This window comes from Acinonyx jubatus, chromosome D3, assembly GCF_027475565.1.
Source record: "Acinonyx jubatus isolate Ajub_Pintada_27869175 chromosome D3, VMU_Ajub_asm_v1.0, whole genome shotgun sequence".
Taxonomy (NCBI): domain Eukaryota; kingdom Metazoa; phylum Chordata; class Mammalia; order Carnivora; family Felidae; genus Acinonyx; species Acinonyx jubatus.
The window spans coordinates 16,371,060-16,391,818 of NC_069392.1; the positions used below are offsets into that span (position 1 = coordinate 16,371,060).

General features: G+C 43.4%; 3 protein-coding genes across 3 annotated transcripts; 2 read left to right on the plus strand and 1 right to left on the minus strand.

The window, feature by feature from the left end:
- Window positions 1-6,393: 6,393 nt before the first annotated feature.
- On the plus strand, window positions 6,394-8,264 carry LOC106971690 (cytochrome c oxidase subunit 6A1, mitochondrial). The gene is made up of 3 exons (XM_015068557.3): window positions 6,394-6,554; window positions 6,705-6,847; window positions 7,987-8,264. Exons 1-3 carry the CDS (start codon window positions 6,452-6,454, stop codon window positions 8,068-8,070), a joined length of 330 nt encoding a protein of 109 aa, XP_014924043.1. The 5' UTR covers window positions 6,394-6,451; the 3' UTR covers window positions 8,071-8,264.
- A 1,533-nt stretch (window positions 8,265-9,797) lies between these two features.
- Window positions 9,798-11,844, minus strand: TRIAP1 (TP53 regulated inhibitor of apoptosis 1). Its single transcript, XM_015068558.3, has 2 exons — window positions 11,698-11,844; window positions 9,798-10,743 (listed from the first exon to the last, which is right to left on the minus strand). The coding sequence occupies exons 1-2, from the start codon at window positions 11,842-11,844 to the stop codon at window positions 10,660-10,662; spliced, it is 231 nt and encodes a 76-aa protein (XP_014924044.1). The 3' UTR covers window positions 9,798-10,659.
- A 40-nt stretch (window positions 11,845-11,884) lies between these two features.
- On the plus strand, window positions 11,885-20,759 carry GATC (glutamyl-tRNA amidotransferase subunit C). The gene is made up of 4 exons (XM_015068556.3): window positions 11,885-12,024; window positions 12,119-12,291; window positions 18,423-18,526; window positions 20,475-20,759. Exons 1-4 carry the CDS (start codon window positions 11,944-11,946, stop codon window positions 20,525-20,527), a joined length of 411 nt encoding a protein of 136 aa, XP_014924042.1. The 5' UTR covers window positions 11,885-11,943; the 3' UTR covers window positions 20,528-20,759.

Genomic DNA, 20,759 nt, shown 5'->3' on the forward strand with positions numbered 1-20,759 from the left:
CCAAAACTATAGTAGGTAAGTACTAATATCTTCTTCATTCTGAAATGAAGAAACCAAGATACAGAAAAGGCGAGTGAGAGCTGCCTGGCTGGCTCAATCAATGGAGTGATATACTCTTGATCTTGGGGTTTGGATTGTGAGTTTGAGCCCCATGTTGGGCATAGAGTCTACATGAGAGGAAAAAAAAAAAAAAAGGAGCAGGGAGTGATTTGTCTGGTAAAAGCAGCAGAACCAGGATTTTAATCCAGCCTTATCTGAGAACCTAAAGTTTTTGTTTTGTTTTGTTTTTTAAGTTTTTGGTGTGTTTTAGTAATTGCTACACCCAACATGGGCTCAAACCCACCCCCTGATTTCAAGAGTCTCATGCTCTTCCAACTGAGGCATCTAAGCACCCTGAAAACACAAGTTCTTAACCATTTTGTTCTGCCTGTTCTGTTACAGGCTGTATGGGAGTACAGAGGAATCAGAAAGGAATGGGGAGAGCTCTCCTGGAGCTTAGGGTGGAAACAAGGACATGGAATAGTCTTCATGCATAGTATAGTGAGCTTAAACATCACTGGGGGACCAGAGCAAGAGAGCACGATGCAATCAGGAAAGGCTGCCTGTAGGAGTGAGGACTGGGTGGGGCGTGTGCAGACAAAGATGGGCATTAGGGTAGGGAGAGCATTTCCAGCCAGGAGGGGCCAGCCTAAGCAAAGCCACAGGTACAGATATGTGTATGAGCACAAACCAGTAAGGGAAAATAATTGAGCACCAAATCCTATGGGGTTAAAGAGGTGGATGACGCCTGTGGTCCCTGCTCCAAAACCTAACTAGGCAGAGGGTTGGGGGAGCTGTAGAAATAAGTAATAGTTACCCTTCACTGGGCGCACCCCACATTCCAGGTTCTCTATAGCCCTGGAAGTTTGGCAGTTACTAGCTCCATTTATAAATGAAAAAAAGAAGGCTCTGAGAGATGCCTTGCTGTTGGTCCTCCACGTAGGGAGGACTGAGGCCAAGAGAGTCAACCCAGGAGGCAAGGCTCAGCACCGCACCCCCCCCCTCAGAATCCAGTGCCCTAACCTGCAAGCTACACTATTCTTCCTGCCTTAATTGCCCCAAAGAAACAGACTTTCACAGCCAGTCCCCTGTGCAAACCTCTCAGGCACACTACAGTTAGGCATCTTTCTAAATTACAAAGCTGATTATCTCTCTCCTTGCTTAAAGCCAAGTCTTCTCAGTACCCTTCAGATAAAATCTTAACTCAGCACGGCCTGAGAACCCTTTAAGTTCTTGCTCCCTCCTTCCACACTTCCAGCCTTAAGGCATTGTTTGGAATCCCGGATATAGTACCCACATCTTTTCTCTGTAGTGATGTCTGCCTGGAAAACTCTTATCTCCCTCCCAACCCAAATTTGTCCCTGACTCACTCTTATTTATTTGGGAAGGAGCCATGACTTAGATGTCACCTCCTATAAAAAGACTACCCTGATTGCCCCTTTATAACCCAGGCTAAATGCCTTTCTTCCCTGCTTCCCCAGACCCTGTACCCCTTCTCCTGATCATAGCAATAATAATAGTTAACAATTTTTGAGCATTCATTCTGTGCCAGGTGCTGTGCTAAAGTCACTTGAGTTATTGAAGCAATATCACACAGTAATTAAAGGTGCAGGCTTTAGGACCAAGACTATCTGGATTTGATTCCTGGCCTGATCACTTAAAGGGCTGTGAAACTTAGGCAAATCACTCAACCTCTCTTGGCATCTCAGTTTCCTCGTCTGTAAAATGGGGATAAGAATAGCACCTATCTCATAGGAGTGTTGTACATGTGAAGGGCCCAGTACATGGTAAGTGCTTAATAAATGTTAGTTGATAACTATTATAATGTTATGTCCTTGTAATGACTCTAATTCATAGGTGAGAATCTAAAAGGTAACTTGACTTCGCCTTGATTATATAGGTAAGTAGCATACCTGGGACTTGAACTTGATGCCAAGGTCCATGCTACACTGCCTCCCATTGTAGAACCCATCACACTGTAATATTATGGTAAATAGTAATAACTGTTTACTTGTCAGCCTCTCCCTCTAGACTGGATGTTCCACGAGGGTCACTGCCATCACACCAGTCCAGAGACACAGTTGAGACCCTAGTTACATGAATTAATGATGCTGAACAGCTCAGACAAGCTATTCAGAAGATGGAGGTGGTGGTCATAACACCCTAGCTTCCCCTGCGGTGTGCTTGGGAAAATGTCTCAGTGACTTCCTAGGATTAGTCTCTTAGCGGACAAATATTTATTGGTCCAGAAACCGGAGGTGCTCTTAAATGGGAAAAATCACATTAGGAATAGCAGGCAGGATACCCCCAGATAAGCATTCCCCTAAGTAAGCCCTGTCCTTGGCTAGGCAGCCTCTTCTAGTCTTATAAAATGCCTCCCCTCATCATCAGCTGCCCCTGGTATTGAGGTACCCACCTGCCAGCTCCCTGTTTCAAGGAAATAGAGCATCAAAGACCTTAGTGGCTTCAACGTGAGCATAAACATTACCAGCTGCCAGAGAGGATGACGTCAAATCCAGGCCTGGCTGGCCATGGCCTTGGAGAGGCTCCCTGAGTGGAGAGGCCTGGTGCCCTGGGGATCACTGTGAGAGGCAGCACAGGCTGGGAACTGCCAGTTCAGTACCCTGAGGACACATTTGATGGTTCTGTCCATTCTCAAGGACCCCACGACTTGAAATATTTTTCTTTCCCAACCCACTGATGTCAGAAATCAAATAGCTATTCCTTTTCTTGCTGATCCCTTTTTAGGAGCATCAGATCAGCATGAACTTGACAGGGTGACCTCTTGGACTTGATATCATTATACCTAAAGCAAAGCCTGTATGGCTTTGAGGTTAAAAGAGCTGGCTTGAGTCCCAGACTGCCTGGTTCCACCACTTGCCTAAAGATTTCTGACTTTGGGCAATTTCCTGGGGTCATGGTTTACTTATATGAGAAGTGGGTAAAATAGTATCTAATTCACAGGATCTTGGTTGGGATTAATGTATACTCAGTGAGTGCCTATCATGTACCAAGTGCTGGGGTCATACTGGTGAACAAAACATAGTCCCTGCCCCGTGGTGTTTGGTGCAGGAAAGCAGACAATAAATTAATAAATATTTAATATATCAGATGGTGGTAAGTGCCATGCAGATAGGTAAGGTACAGTAAGGAGGATAGAGTGTCAGGGTGGGAAGGAGTTCTTTCACTTCAGGGTGGTCTGGGAAGGCCTTTCTGATAAGCTGACTTCTGAGCACATCCTTGAGTGAAATAAGGAAACAATTCATGGGGCCACCTAGGAGAAAACTCTTCCAGGCAGAAGAAATGAGCATGTGCAAAAGTCCTGAAGAAGGAGCATGCGTGGCGTGTCCAAGGGGAAGGCAAGAAGGCCAATGAAACTGGAGTGAAATGGGCAAAGGGGCAAATAGAAAGGATGATGTGAGAGAGGTGGCCAGGGGCAGGGTGTATAGGACCTGGTATCTTACTCTAAGGATTTTGGTATTTACTCTGAGTGAGATGGAAGTCATGGGAGGATTCTGAGCCAAGGAGGAAGATGAACTGTTTTAAAGGATCCTCTGACTTCCATGTAGCAAATAGACTGTATGAGGACTAGGTAGCAGGGAGACCAGCTAGGAGGCTGTTGCAGTTGTCCAGGTGAGGGATGAGAACATCTTTCATCACACTGGTAGCGGCGGGTGGTAGGAATTGGTCAGATTCTGGATACACCTGAAGGAAGAGCTGGTAGGACTTGCTGATGAATTGGATATAAAGTGTGTGTGCGTGTGTGTGTGTGTGTGTGTGTGTGTGTGTGAGAGAGAGAGAGAGAGAGAGAGAGAGAGAAGAGTTAAAGATGAGGGTCACCTGGGTGGCTTAGTCAGTTGAGTATCCGACTTTGGCTCAGGTCACAATCTCACAGTTCATGAGTTTGAACCTTGCATCTGGCTCTCTGCTGTCAGTGCAGAGCCTGCTTTGGATCCTCTGTCCCCCCCTCTGGCTGCCCCTCCCCCATTCATGCTTGTGTGTGTGCGTTCTCTCTCTCCCTCCAAAAATAAACATTAAAAAAAAGTGACTCCAAAGTGTTCACTAAGTGAGGCGAGGAAGACAACTTGTGTAAAGTGTTTATCAATCATGATATGGGCACAAAATAAATGTCCCCAAAATATTAGCTATTCTTTGTATTGATGATTTGCATTTCCTGGACTGTCTAAACTGTCACCTGAGGCTTTGGAAATGTTGAGCTTACCTGGCAATAAGATCATAAGCATCATGCCTAACTATGTGCTGTGAGCCAAGCCCATGATAGAATCTTTACGTAGCAGTACCACCGTGCAAAGTGTATGAAAGCCCTATGAGAAAATGAATACTTGTTGAATTTTTAATGTATTTCAGACATTTTTCATTTAATCCTTTCTCCATCACTAGAATGTAAGTTACATGAGAGATCTTATACCTGGTTTGTACTGCTACACATGTCTGGCACATAGTAGTTCCTTAGTTAATATTTATTAGATGAAATCTCATTGTTATAGTTGGAAGTTGAGTAACTTCCCGAGGTGGAGCTGGGTTCTGATAAATATTTATTGGATAAAGGGTTGAATACATGGGTATTATATTACCATTTTAGAAAAGAGGAAACAGCTAGTGGCAGACTAAAGATTTCCTGACCCTTGAGCATGGACGCTTTCCATGGCCACACTTTGGGGCCTCATATACTCTTTGGCTGTGTTTGAGGATACCTAGGAATTTGATGATCCTGACATTATCATATGGTGTACCATAATTTGTAAAAACCCTGGATTGCTCAAAGATCTAATGGTAGATCAGACTGTGATGCTGTAGTAACACAATTCTAAATTTTTGTCTTCATAAAACTGCATAGACTTACAGCATTCATTTTCTAAAAAATCTATTTTTGAGAGAGAGAGAGAGTGTGTGTGAGCAGGGGAGGAACAGAGAGAGGAGACACAGAATTCGAAGCAGGCTCCAGGCTCTGAGCTGTCAGCACAGAGCCTGATGTGGGGCTCGAACCCATGAACCGTGAGATCATGACCTGAGCTGAAGTCGGACACTTAACTGAGCCACCCAGGCGCCCCTCATTTTATCTCATTTGCCCAAGGTCACATGGCTGTAATGGATGGAAACAAAATGTGAATTCAGTCTTCCCACATCAGAGCCCCTGTTTGTTCCCCCTATTCAGGGGTTTTTAACCTGGGGCACAAGTTCTGTTAGGGGGGTCTCCAGATGTACTTTATGCTACCTTCTTCCCCCAACACCGTGTGCTTACGAGCAGGTGCATTTTTGGGGAGAAAGGGTTCATAGCTTTCATTACATTCTCCAAGGGGCCTATGATCCAAAGGTTTACTTTCACTTTATCTTAGTATCTTTTTCTGTTTTTTGTTTTGTTTGTTTTGTTGTTGTTGTTGTTTTTAAACCCCAAATTTATTCTCTCACAGTTCTGGAGGCTAGAAGTCCAAAATCAAGGTGTTAGCAGGGCCATGATCCCTTTGAACTGCCTCTATAGGGAAAAATCCATTCCACATCTCTTCTAGCTTCTGGTGGTTGCCAGCTTCTCTTTTTTTATGGCCACATCACTCCAATCTCTGCCTCAGTCTTCACACTGCCTTCTCCTCTATTATTGTTATTGTAACTTTTATTTTTAAAACTGCTTTTAGATGAGAAGGAAGAAAAAGGAAGGAAGAAGTGGGGGAAGGGGGTTGTAGAGACAAAACAGATGCCAATTTTTGTTTCCGGAGTTACAAGGGAGAGAAGGCTAACATGACTAAAGAAGCCACAAATTAAGGATGTTGAGGCAGGATCAGAATCCAGTCTTCTGGCACCAATTCCAGGGCTCCTTCTGGTTCCCGTTACTACTCATTCATTCATTCATTCACTCGTTCATTCAACAAATTTGTATTGAGCACCTGCTACGTTCCAGGTACCATGCCAGGCTCTGGGAATGCTGCTGTGGCAAACTCTGGCATCACAGAGTTCATATTCTAGTAGGGAAGCCAGATAAAGTAATAATGATGACGACTATTATGTCAAGTGCGATTAAAAATGACGTCACAGGACGGGGAGGAATGGGAACGGCATTTGAGATGGGATGTTCTGAGCTCAGAACTTCCAGTTGCTGTCTACGGACTCCAACGAAGACAGCGCTCCCGGATGCCAGAGCGCGCTTCATAAACCTCTCCCACTTCGCCTCGCTTAGCCTCACCAGGGTGGGGACTGTCGGGAGAGGGGCGTGCACACGGAAGGGTCAGAGCGCATGCTCTCTCAAGATCGGTGGCTCTGAGGATTTTGATAGTACGCAGGCTCCTCCAGTTAAGGCGAGAAGGCTCCGCCCAATAGGTGTTTGCTTTTGAGGTTGTGGTCCCGCCCTCCGGCCCACTTTCTACTTCCGCTTCCGGCTCTGAGGCTGTGCAGGTCGAAAATGGTGGTGGCAGCTGCGTCCCGGTTTTCGGGGCTGCTAGGTCGGTCCGGGGCACAGCTGGGGCGGTCCATGTCGAGTGGCGCCCACGGCGAGGAGGGCTCAGGTACTGGAGTTGCGGTCGGCGTGGGGGGCCTCAGCCCCACTCGAGCGAGGCGGGGCCGGACTGTGACCTTGGCCTGGGGCCTTGGGGGTGGGGGGTGAGAAACGGGGCGGGCGCCACACCAGGCCTGAGCGGTCGTACCCCCTTCTGCAGCTCGCATGTGGAAGGCCCTCACCTACTTCGTAGCTCTTCCTGGCGTGGGAGTGAGCATGCTGAACGTCTTCCTGAAGTCGCATCACGGAGAGCACGAGAGACCCGAGTTCGTCGCCTACCCCCATCTCCGCATCAGGTCCAAGGTACGCTCTTGTAGGCTCTTAGAGTGTCCGTTCTCCTTTTATTATAAATGCCTAGTGCAGGTTCTTCATTCTCTAAAATCCTGTGTGCCTGGCGTGTACAACAATTTCTCATTTAATGCTCACAAATAAATTTGTATTTTCTCTGGTTTTATGTAAGGGTAACTGAGACTCGGGGGGGCCACATCTGTTTTTCTTCAAGGTCATACAAAAGTGCCCTTAAGTTTTCCTTTTTTTTTTTTTTTTTTTTTTCTGATTCATCCCACCTCTGTCTTCTATACTGTTCTGAAACTGTGGGTTGTATAAGACTTGGAGATTTGGGAATCTCCCTTACGGAGGCAAAGTCAGAAGGTGATTCACCTTTCTAGGACCTGGGCATTTGGCAGGGTACTAGCTGCATAATGAAGAGACTAACAGCTTCTCTTATTCTTATTTCTGCTAGTTATCTTCTCAACTGTTTTGTCCTTTGCTATTGATGTAGATGTAATCATTTGTTTTCCATTGTTTGTTGTAAATATTCTTAACAAAAGACCCTTCTGGCACTTTAATAACTGTTACATCACTTAGCCCAGGTAGGGCTGGCTTTATAGAAACTTAAGCTAGAGTCTTACATTCAGAATTTTTGAGTCTGAGCCCCACTCCCACCCGTGTACAGTAGAAGCCATATAGCAGGATTTCTCAACTTCAGTACTGTTGACATTTGGGGCTGGATAGTTCTTGTTGGGGCAAGGGGCTATCCTATGAGACTTAGGATGTTTAACAGCATCCTTGACCTCTACCCACTAGATGCCCTACCCCAGATGTCTCCAGATATTGCCCAGTGTCCCTGGAGGGGCAAAATCCTCCAGGGTTGGAAACCATGCTTTTCAAAGGGAGCATGCAAAATAATTGAGGAAGGTAGGTTGCAGTTTCCAGTCCAGGGATTTGTTTTATATCTGGAATGAAGCCCAGAAGTCTGCATTTAAATAAGCATCTCCTCCCCCATACTCCTCTTCCATTCTGATACAGGTGATGTGATTCGTAAAGACAGCACTGATAGACTAGTTGCCAGGTATTGTCTGTCACATACCCTGTATCTTAAGCAGTTCATGGCAGTCTCAACTCTTCTCTTGAATTGCCTAATTGACATCTTCACTCCACAGCCCTTTCCCTGGGGAGATGGTAATCATACTCTATTCCATAACTCTCACGTGAATCCACTTCCGACCGGCTATGAAGATGAATAAAGAGAACCTGGACCATAACCCATTGGGGACCACAGCACTGGTTTGGACCATGACTCTGCACACGGACCAGAAAAGTATATGGGACCTTAAGCTCACCTTCCTTACTTGTATCAAATGATGACCAGTATACTGATCTTCCATCCCTTTGTTGTGGCAGGAGATGGCTTAAATAAATAACTTAGATTGGTCCATGAGCTGGAGTTGCATTCTTTGGTGGTGTTTTTCCCTTGGAAATCAGCATTAATGTTATTTCTGTTTCTGCCGTGAAGGTTTATGGCCACCATTTATAGGCCTGTAGAAAGTGTTTATATCAGACTTGTCCTTGGTTTCTTATGCCTGGGGTGGGTAAAGCAAAGGGACCATGAGTGGAGCGGATTTAAGAATTGAGATTGGGTCTTGACAGATTTTGGGTGGCAAAGATACTGAGTGGCCAGTAGAATACCTGCAATTAATATCTGAAAGCAGTATCTTTGATTCTCTAGAGAAAGTGCTTCCTGTGTCCTAGCCTTCTCTTGTCCCATTCCACCAGCATTTGTTGAAGAATACTCCCAATGGATAATTTTCTCCAAAGGTGTCAAGTTCTCATCTTGGGGTCATCTCTTAGCACCCTGAAGGCTGAAATGGTCAAACTTTTGGAGAAATGAAGGCAGTATGACACATTTCTGCATATACCATTGGCTTTATTTGTTTCTGGAATTAAAACCTTCTTATAGCACTAAGAATTAAGGAGAAACAATAGTAATAGTAACAAAGTCACCCTTAAAGAGCCATTCATTCTTCCTCAAAATTTAAAATCTCTGAAGTAGCTGAGATAGTTGGAGTCACTTTATGGGGAGGATGAAGTCAAAAAAGAATGAAGAACAGTCAGAAAAAAATATTCCCTCAGTACCAATTACAGTGGAAGAACATGGTTGGCTTGGAGCTGGTTTTATTCTTGAGGCTCAATCAGACAGTTGGGTAGTAAAGAGCAAGAGGCTACCAGGTTTTGGTATTGCACAGTACACACAGTAAACTAGTACTGCAGAGGTGAGGCAAATGGAAACACAAGGCATGAAAGCCATTTACAGTAAGGAAAAAAAGGATCCCTGCTGTCTTTACCATTTTGTGATCTAACCGCAGCCTGTGCTTGTGCTTCCAAGTCACTATGGACCTGTTGTACTTGTGGCCAGTCTGAGGTCAGAACAGATGTACTTAACTTTGGCTTGCTGCCTGGCATCCCTCAACCGGGTTCCAATGATCTCTTCTAATCCTTGTATAATGGACTGTAACCAGTCAAAAATATAAATGTAGAATGTCTTGAAATGACATTAAGGACTGGCCATGTTAAATACGAAGTAGTCATTGGTAAATTGGAGAGGATAATAGAATTTTTGCCTTCTGTAAGCTGTTTCATACTATATTGGGTATATATGTGTGAACCAAATTACTCAATATATGCAGTTTTGGTGATTACCTGACATTCCAAAGTGTGTAAGTGCTCACCTGATCCTGGCATTTTTTTTGTGCAGTTATATAAGCATATTATTTGTGTAGCTTACTGTGGGAATAAACTTCAGAAATCAGTGAGATTTCTAATTGTTATAGCACACTATTTCACTTAGATAAATCTTCACTTTTCACCTTTAAGTTATAAAACAAAACTCTCCCTTAGTGTGCATATGGGATATGTGGGGTTATAGTGTAATAGCTGTTCCATAAAGTGCACTGAGTTCTCCAGGGGCAAATAATGAAACTAGATGTTACAATTTATTCCATCTTCATGATTACAGACATTCCAGGGCAGGGTGGATACATGAGGCAAATAAAGCAAACTCTTTAACCTTTTAACCAGATGCAGCATTTTGGCAGTTTTAAGATAATACGGGTTGGCTTAATTGACTTGGGTTGAAAACTGGCAACAGCAGATCTTTGCAATTTAGGATGTTCCTCCATAGTTACTCCATGAAATCTTAATTCCTAAACTACACTGCGAGCTCTGAAATGGTTTTTACTGCAATATTCTTCAAGCTTTCACATCTTAATCTGAAATCTGACACCTCTTTTTAAGGCAGGGAACTCTGTTAAAGTTGTTTTCCTGTTGGCTAACCCAGTCCACCAGCAATCTTAACAGTTCTGTAGAAATAAAACCATGCTCCCAAGCATTGATTAAAACTTGTGCTGGGATCCCTTTTTCAGAGCATTAGCTCCCTGAGAGAAGAGATCCTAACCAATCGCTTCCATGAATAATCCCAGTACAATGTACCTCATGTCCTTCAGAGCAAAACTTAAGAGGTTAGGCAACCCTGATCATCCTGACAAGTCTATCAGTGTTCACATACAAAGGATACTTAAAGCTTATCCCAGATCATAATCCTAAGAAATCATTCAGTTTTAGCACATGGAGTTCCTGCAAGATGCCAGAGTAAGAAATCCTCTCAAAGCAAAGAGTGATGGTTCATCCTCTTACACAATTGAGAGGAAATTAAGGAGGAAAGAAAACTCCCTCCTAAACTCATCAAATCGATGGCTATTTTAACAGCCTTAACTGACGAAATCCAGTGTCCTCTATTTCCTGATTCGAGGAGTCCATTTTCAAGGAGACTGTCAAGGTCAAGAAGAGCTTTCAGGCTTTTCTTTGCCATGGCCCATGAATTCCAGTCCTTCAATGGGGATCTCCTTCTCCTTTATTGCTTTCTGATGGAAGGAAAAACACATGAAACAGATCTATATGAAGCTTGAGGACCAAACTTTGTAAATACGATGGCACAAAACTAATAAATCAGATTGGACCAAAACAAAAAACAAACAAAAAAAAAAACCCAACCATGATTCAAGACCTGTACTTTTTAAAACCTGAGTACCATTACGAAGAAATTAAATGTAAGACCAGAGACAGATTGGAAAAGTGGTGTGAGGAATCGTCAAAATTCAAACATGGAATTTAAACAGTATCTCCACTCTACTGTGATGGGCACAAACTCAAATCTGCGTTCCAGGACTTATGGCTATGTGACCTTAAGGAAGCCTCACTTTCCCATCTGTAAATAGGACAAAGATAGCAACTTGGAATTACCCTGTGGACGTTTTAAATTAACTGGGAGTGCTGTGCCCAGTGCTGTGCTTACAATCTAATTCATTGAACTGGAATGAACATTTCCTAGCTGGCTGGCAGTCCAGAAATCAAAAAGGCCAATGAAGGAACTAAAACAACAAAATCAGTCCAGAGACTGACGTCTAACAGGCCAGAGATACTTAACACCGCGCTTCCCCCTCCAACGTAATAGTGGAATAGTACACTACCGCAAAAATCAAGGAAACGATTCTGGTGAACTTGCACTAATCACTTCCTGTTTGGGGGCGTAAGTGTTCCATGTATAAAATAAGAACTATGCCCACTTTGCAAGTTTAGGATGAGGACCAAAGGATGCTACTGTGCTCCGTAAGACGTAAAGCACTGCAAAAATATTTAACTTTGTCATTCAGAGAGATACCAGGCAGCCTGGTAGTGATGATGGGGAGACAGCTCCTGCCACTGCCCTCACTGCGGCTTTTCTTCACCCTCCCAATTCCAACTCCCGCAAGATACTACGCGTGTGGCCCGGGACACCGCAGAGAGGACGAGAGGGTCCTGGCCAACTGAGCGCTCACCTGAACACACTGCTGGTAGCGCTTGAAGAGGTCGGTGCACGGGTCCCCGGAGCCGTCCCCCTTGAGGAACTTCTCGGCAAACCAGCGATTAAAGCACTGGTCGTACTCGCGCTTCATGTCAGTGCAGGCCTCCCCTACGCTGTTCATGGCGGCGGCGGCAGTAGTGGCGGCGCGCTCTGATGTCGTCACTCTTAAGCGCGTCGCTCGACTTTACGTGTGGACGCATTACGGCGGCCGAGGAGAGAAATGTGGGCGCGTGCGGTGTTGCTGGGCCATCGGTCCTGGATGGGCTGGCACCGGGGCTTCACCTCCAAGACGGATCCTCAGGTAAAGGCCGGGGGTGTCTGGGCGGGTGGTGAAGCAGGTCGGGACACGGAGCAGGTCCCACCCATGACCCCCATTCTCCGCCTCATCCGCCCAGGGTAGTGGCCGTGTCACGGCTGAGGTGATCGAGCACCTGGAGCGTCTAGCGCTTGTGGACTTCGGCAGCCAAGAGGCCGTGGCACGACTGGAGAAAGCCATCGCCTTTGCCGACAGGCTCCGCGCCGTGGACACGGACGGGGTGGAGCCCATGGAATCAGTATTGGAGGACAGGTAAAACACTCGAGGCCGCGTACCCCGAAGCCTTGTCTGTTGCGCCTTCGCAGCCATTTGAGGTGGCGATTAGTGTGTCCTTTCACGGAAGGGAAAAAGGCCTTAAGCGAGGTGCAAGAACTTGCCCACGGTCACCCCGCGGGGTAAGTGGTTTCATTCCTCCCCTTGTTCGTTATGGATCCCATCACTCTCGTTTAAAATCCTCCAGGCCTCCCAGTGTAACAAGAACAGTGTTCGAATTGATAACCACCTTCAAGGCCCTACTTCAGAGTCTCTGCCTACCCCTTGGACATACTGCTCTACTCCAGCTATATTACCTTTCTTACTGTTCCTCCAACATTCCAAATTCGTTCCTTGTGTAGGATCTTTGCGTTTGCTGTTATCTTTTTCTTGGATAGCCTGTCTCCTTGGCATCTCTCCTCTGTAAGTCCTCTCCTTCTCCAAATGTCCTCTCCCTTTCCAATCACTGACTTCCTTGTTGGATTTTCTTCTCTTTCTTGATTATCTTATTTTTGTATTTTTGTTGATCTGTCCCTTGTTAGTAGAATGTGAGCCCATATTTGACTTGCTTACTTATTGGATCCCTGTCTCAAAATATGTCCTGTACATATTTTCTGGCCTAGTGATCCCTATGGACATATCTGTAAAAGTGCATCCAGTGTTCAGGGTGTCCAGATCTGTTTATAATACAAAACAACAACAACAACAAAAGCCAAGAAGAGGCCCCTGGCTGGCTCAGTCAGTAGAGTATATGACTCTTGATCTCTGGGGTCGTCAGTTCCAGCCCTATGCTGGGGGTAGAGTTTACTTAAAATAGATAAATGAATTTTAAAAAAATGTGAGGAGTTCTTGGGTAGCTCAGTTGTTTGGGCATCCGACTGCATCTCAGGTCATGATCTTGTAGTTCATGAGTTCAAGCCCCACATTGGGTTCTCTGCTGTCAGCACAGAGCCCACTTCAGATCCTCTGTCTCCCTCTCTCTCTGCCCCTCCCCCCCCTCAAAAATAAACATTTTTTTAAAAAGTATAAGTTTTTTTTTAAGTTCAAGAAACAAAAAGACAGTCTCTAAGTGTACTTCATGGCTAAATACATCATCATACAATGGGATATTTGACAAATAGTGAAACAGCTATATATACTGACATGGAAAGGTCCCAAGATATATTTAATAAAAAAGGTAAAATTCAGAACATTGTGTATGGGATTATCAATACTTTAATGTGTAATCTATTTGGTATGTTCTGGTATATGCATTAAGTCATGTTTTGTTCCCTCAAAGAGCATGCAAGAAACTTAACAATGATTAGTTTTAAAGAAGGTGGAAATGCAGAGGGAAGTTCTAACTTTTCATTTTATACCGAGGGCCAGGACGTTTACAAATGCATAAAGAAATGGGATACTAACACAAATAGTGAGGTAGTATAGTGTAATGCAATACGGGGGCAGGTCTTTGACAAAGTAGTTTTTATTATATAAAAGGGTGCAGCCTCTCTCCACTTCTACCAGTTGTTACCAAATCTTAATATATTTTAAAGATTTAAAAATATATTTAAAAGAAACTGCTCCTTTTTAAAAAGCAGACTCGTTTTGCTGTTTGGGACTACAGTTTCTTGGGAAGGGTCGGTATGTAGCTCATAAAAAGCAGGGAAGTCTACAGTTCTGCCCTCCCCCCCTTTTTTATTTATTTTGAGGGAGAGAGAGAGAATCCCAAGGAGGCTCCGCACTGTCAACACAGGGCTTGAACTCATGAGCCATGAGATCATGACCTGAGCCAAAACCACGAGTCGGACCCTTAACTGACTGAGCCACCCAGGTGCCCCTGTCTTACCCTTTTCTTGATGGGATTAAAAAAAATACATTCCTAGTATAGGTGAGAGCAAAAAATGATTAGCTGCCATTAGTGCCAATAGAGAGAGACAGACCTTTTTGTAACCATAACCTCTGTGTAAAGTGCTTGCTAGGCTCCTGTTTTCTCCTCCCACCTTTGTTTCTTTCACATCCTTTCTCTTATTTTGTCATCTGATGATCAGGTCTACAGAAGTCAAACAGTTTGCCCACAATTACATAACACTTCAAAATAGAAATCTGATGTCATTCTCTTACCCAAGATTTCAGGCTCTCCAGTGTTCTTTAGGATAAAGACAAAGCTTCACCAGAGCCTACAATGCATCATTTAACCTAGCCCCTGCCCACCTCCAGACAGGGCTGTCACCTTCAGTTCCTTGAGCTCTCCATTCTTTTTCCTTCTTGGAATTCTGGGCCCTTGCCTTTATCCTTACCTCATCCCTCCTACGACTTTCTTTTGCTTAAGTTCATTTCCTTTCTTCTTCAGATTTCAACTGCCTCTTCCTCAGGGAGATTTTTCATTTTTCTCTATCAAGTCAGGTTCCCTTTCAGCACCTGTCTCTCATGGTATTCAGTACAGCTATAATTTTACATGTGTTTATACATCCGTCTGAGTAATATTTACTTACTTTAATCTCTACACCCAACATAGGATTTGAACTCATGACACTGAGATCAAGAGTCACGTGCTCTACCAACTGGTCCAGTCAGGCACCCGTATTTGTAATATTTGATTCTCTGCCCCTCTCCTATTGCTTATCCATGTTCCAGGGAGCTTATCTATTATTGCTCATCAAATTCTCAGTGTCTAGCACCAAGCACTCAGTAAATATTTGTTGAATGTTCTTTATTAGTATCTTTAGGAAAGGAGCAAATAGAAGAACAAAGAGGAGTCAGAATTTCCCCAATCATCTAAAGGGGAACTATAGAGAAGTGCAACTATTACTCAGGGAAGAATTAATGAAAAGGGGATTTGGATTTGGTAGGTGGAATAGTGCCTTGGTATTCAGTGGTCTGCAGTCTTGCCATAAACTTGGAAATCAGCTTGGGTTTGTGATTCCATTTTAGAGATGTAGCACTTGTAAGACTTTCATGTTTTTGAACATACTGCCTCACTGATGTTTGAAATGGAACCCAGTTAAGGCAAGTATTAAACCATTTTACACTAGGTGTAAAAGCACTGAGGCTATTAGAAATCTCTTGGCACATTAATACCTTACCCTGTCATTCGGATTGAGCTAAAAAGCATTAGCACGCTTACATGCCAGGTGCTAAGATTTTTTGTGTTGTCTCAGCTGTCACATACAAACCTGGAAGGTAAATACTAGTATATGCTTTATAGATGAAGAAACCAAGGCTCAGAAAGCTTATGTAATATGCCCCAGAGTCTCACAGGTTTAGTAAGAGAATCCAGGACTTGGAACTCAGAGCCTCAGCTCTCAAATACTGTTCTAGATACGCCGTCTAGGGCACCTGGGTGGCTCAGTCGGTTAAGCGGCCGACTTCGGCTCAGGTCATGATCTCTCAGTCCGTGAGTTCGAGCCCCGCGTCGGGCTCTGTGCTGACAGCTCAGAGCCTGGAGCCTGTTTCAGATTCTGTGTCTCCCTCTCTCTGACCCTCCCCCATTCATGCTCTGTCTCTGTCTCAAAAACAAACGTTAAAAAAAAATTAAAAAAAAATAGATATGCCATCTAAAGTCAGCCTCTAGAATGTTAATTCTCTCTTATCTCAAGAGGGACTCAGATGATGACAGCTCTGACTGCAGCCAGATACTTCAGTACTTAGGCTGTCCCTCAGAGTCTTAATCGAACTGAAAATTCTTAGCCAAATTGATTAACTCTCATTCCAGTCTGCATCAAATTAGAAATTGATTAGGCAGGAGGGAAAAGGCTTATTATAGATGGAAATAGAGTGATGCCCAGAAAAAGGACTTGTGGTAGCCCAACACCAGCAGCACAACTCTTATCTGGTCAGTCCAAGGGCTGATAGAGGTACTTCTTCCTCAGTGCTGCCATAGTGCTTTCCATTAAACTGCTTTTTATTAGCATCTTCCAGTTACTGGTTAATGTGCCATGTCTATAAACTTTAGAGGGCAAGGATTTCTAGTTCACAGAAGCCTTTCTCAACCAGGATTTTTCATCTGAACCAGAACGCATAAAGATTCAAGTGGCTTTTTTCAGTGCTTCCAAGGAGTACATAATTCATACTAGCCCAGAGAGATAGTTGATTTATTATCACATTGGGTGCCCTACAGCATTTGGGCTTAATCCTCTTGTCAAACCCTGAGAAATGAGGTAAGGTAGACATTTAGTCAATCAGTAATTTAGAAGCACCTAAAAATTTCATTGGGTCCCATTTGGATTTTGTGTGATTCTGAGATCAAGAAAAGTTAGGTGACTTGCCAAGTGAACTACTGAGGTGCAACCCTCACAGAGACCCTGGGTTCAGTAGTCTAGGATTATGGAAATAGGAAGGTGTGGATTTCTTCTGGAAACAACTCCATCATAATCAGTATTTAAGTAAAAATGTGTGGTATTTAAAAGAGTGAATTTTTTCTGGAAACATCACTTACATAGAAAACTGGATTACCAAATGAGTGAATAAATCCATTGCTATTACATCTGTGGGGAAGCAGTAGCTTTTCACCACCTGTTGGTGGTACCAGAGGCTTACTTCATCAGACTCTTCAAGTGCCCCGGGACAATTCAGTCTTCAGTCTGTAGGGACTAGGCAGGCAATGCATGATTACAGCAGGTTAAGTGCATAGGTGTACTGAGTGGTGGGGACTGAGGTGTGCACTAACCTGTGTGCACTAACTCTTTCTGAAAGGAGCAGGTGCTATTCGGCACCCACCTCTTACCGTGGTGAAAATGCAGGCCCAGCATTATCAGATCTTCTTTAATATTTAATCTTCCCAGCAATTCTATGAAGCATTCCACGAATAAGGAAACAGGTACATGGAGAGGGTAACTTGCCCATGTGCCATGTGTGGCACTAAGATTTGAATTCAGCTGACTCAGGAGCCCTGAGTCATTTTGTTATACCACCCAACAGAAATATAAACTCGAGAAGGTCCAGTGGTTACCTTTACAGATAATTTTTATTTTGTTCTCCAAGTTTTCTTAAGCCCCTGTATGGTTTAAAAAAAAAAAAAAATCAAGTGCAACCTTCATTTTTCTGGCAAGAAAGTGAAGGTCTGGAAAGATCATTCTTATTCAAGGCCACACAGTTAAGATAGTGCCAGATCCTGGAACAGACTCCAGCTCTGTCTGGTCCATACCATGTTTATTGTGTCTAGCCCTAGGGTAAGTGCCACAAAAGAAACAGAACTAGGCCTTTCCTAGAAGAACCTTATCATGACAACTTAGCCCTCTGCAGCCTTTGCCTGGATGTTCATGTAATGTCCTTGCCCTTTTGTCCTGTTAGGCTTAGCCCTCAGTCTATGTCTGGCTCAAAGTGGAAGGAGTTTGCCTGCTCCCCTATCAGTGATTGAGTAGAGAGACTGCTTATTTTTCAGCTCAAGTATCTAGAAGCAGACTCAGACATTTTGCCATGCACTTGTAAACCTTCAAACGGCAGCGAAGCCCCATAGATATGTTCAATTCCAGTTTGGTTTCATTAGCTTGCCATTTGGATACTTTAATGAAGCCATGAGGCCCAGAGAACAGTGGGAGATTCTTGAGCTATGTAAGGGCAGATACTTTCATATTCATAAAGGTGGCTACAGTGAAAAAACAACTCATCTTATGGGTACAAGGGGTACAGAACTGTGCTCAGACTCCATCCTGTCACTTAGGAGCTAATATCCTTAAACCACTAATAACCACTCTTGAGCAAGTTTCTTCACCAGCCTGGAAGCCCATTTCCCATCCCAACAATCCAGTGGTTTCTTGCCCATCCTTTAGCAGTGACATCACCTATTCTGAATGTCTGTTCCTCACCCAGGCTAGATTAGGTGCCCCCTTCTATTCCCTTGGCAAGCTTTGCTTACCTGTTAGATTTAACACATTTTATTGTAATTGCCTTACCTGTCTTCACCAAAAGCAACTTACCCATGGTTGAACATATCAGTCCTGAGGAATAATTATCACTTACCTCACTGAGTGGTTGAGAGAATCTATCAACTGCAGATTGTTATTTGGTCTACTGTTGACAAGTCCTCTATCTTTGAACAGTAACCACAACTCAAGAATATGCTGCTCCATTTTTTCCATTCTTGACCCTCTCCACCCATGCTCTAGAAGCCTATTCTCTGAGAAGGTAACCTTGAGCTTCTGGTTTTGTAGATGTCTGTACTTGAGATCTGACAATGTGGTAGAAGGCAACTGTGTTGAAGAACTACTACAAAATGCCCATCGAGTTGTGGAGGAGTATTTTGTGGCTCCCCCAGGTATGTTTTGCCCAAAGTGGTTTAACTGTCCCTCAGTGAACTAAGAACACAGTGGTAGCTTTGAGGCCCAAATTTTGCTACATGAAAGTATTTTGAAAAGTATAAAGTAGGAACTAGGTGAAGGTGGTCAAAAGGTACAAACTTCACTGTAGAACAGAATGACTATAGTTTACAGTACTGTAGTCTGTATTTGAAAGCTGCTAGAGAGTAGATCTTAAAAGTTCTCACCACAAGAAAAAAATCAGAACTATGTGAGATATTAACTAATCTTGTGGTAATCATTCTGCAGTATATACATATATTAAATCATTGTGTTGTACACCTTAAACTTACAGTGTTATGTCAATTATTTCTCAATAAAACTGGAACTAATGAAAAAAACCCGTATTTATTAATAGTGAAAAAAAAAGCATAAATCAAATACAGGTGGTGGCATTAAGGTGGCAGTAGAGTCCAGGGGTCATGTTTCCTTCTAGGGACCAGTCTGTAATAGGAATGAACAAAACAGCCCTGTGGCGGGGAGAGGTGTATACAGTGGCACATCTGGAGCTCAAGCTCTGCCTAAAAGGGCATTCACTGCTCCTCATTCAGTGCCAGGCAGTAATGTGAGCCCATATTCCCAGAGAACCCAGACATCTGGCATTTTCGTTGGGTCACCGGGGGGTATTTCCCAAATTTTAAGTATGGGAGCTAATTCAAAGATTTAAAAAACAAACAAAACAAAACAAAAAAAAAAAAACCACATAAAACATACCTGCAAGCCAGATGCATCCTGGGAGCCATCAGTTTGCAACCCTGGTGTTGAGATTTGCATCTTTAAAATTTGCTGTGACTATTATAAATGAAAACTTAAAAATAACTCTGGGCCAATAATAAAATCCAGAATCCTGGGTGGGTTGAACTTTTTAGCTCCTCTACAGATGGGTGGGTCTTCAGAATGCAGAACTGCTGCACCCGTCTGGACATGTGGGAATGTGAGCTTGAGCACTCAGGTAGATGGTTTTCCAAATGCCAGCTTCACAGTCAGGAGATCACCTCAGAGGAGAACCATTCTAAGTAGTCTCAGAGACAAACATCAGTCCCCCAGTGCAAGGATTACCTCTTTGATCAAGATTAGTCAGTCAAGACCAGTCAGTTAAAGGAAAGCGCTGCTTGAAGCCAATATGGGAAAGAAAGCTTAAAAACTTGTGGGCTTGGGCTTGGAGTGCCTGGCTGGCTCAGTTAGTAGAGCATGTGGGGTTTTTTTTGTTTTTTTTTTTTTTGAGAGGGAGAGAATCTTAAGCAGGCTCCACACCCAGTGTGGAGCCCAACATAGGGCCTGATCTCATGACCATGAGATCATGACCTGAGCCAAAATTAAGAGTTGGACACTCAACTGACTGAGCCACTCAGGCACCCTGAGCACATGTGACTCTTGATCTCAGGGTCTTGAGTTCAAACCTCTCATCCAGCGCGGCGCCTACTTAAAAATAATAAAAATTAAAAAAAAAAAAAGGTGTGGGCTCAACTCTTAATCAGGCCCCTGGTTCACTAAACTACCTCAGATTAACTGAAGAGAAAAAAGATTTTATAATTTATCTCAGAGCCTGATAGTTGTCACTATTTTAACAGACATAGCCATTGATCACATATGTTATTTCTCAAATAGAACTCTGTGTCAGACTTTGCTTTTTGGGAAAGTGAATTTACAATTATTAATGTCCTTCCTTCCACTCCTATGTGCATATTAACTGGCTAACCTGTCTCTGCTCCTTATTGAAAAGTGTGCATTTATTAGGATTCACTTGTAACTGTTATTCTTTCAGACATTCAGAAATAACAGGGTAGTCGCTACACTTATTTGCATTGCTTATTTTTCGTGACAAACCAAGTGATAAGTTAGCTCAGTTGAGTCAGTTGGGAAACAGGCTCAGCTATAACATCCTTTTTTGTTATTGTTTTCAAACAGGTAATATCTCTTTGCCAAAGCAGGATGAACAACAGCCCTTTTCACACAACTGACTAGCTATTCATGGAGGCCCAAAGATAGTATTTTGTTATCACGAACACAAATATTTCCACTTTCTTCGGTTACCTGAAAAAAAACTGATGTTTAAGTGATTTTTAGTAACTAACTCTCTGAAGACAACATTGGGAAATATCTAGCCAAAACAAGGCAATGAGTTCCTGCTTCTACTGGAAGTAAAAGGTACTGTCACTTTCTGAGGAAATGAATCAAATATTTATTCACACA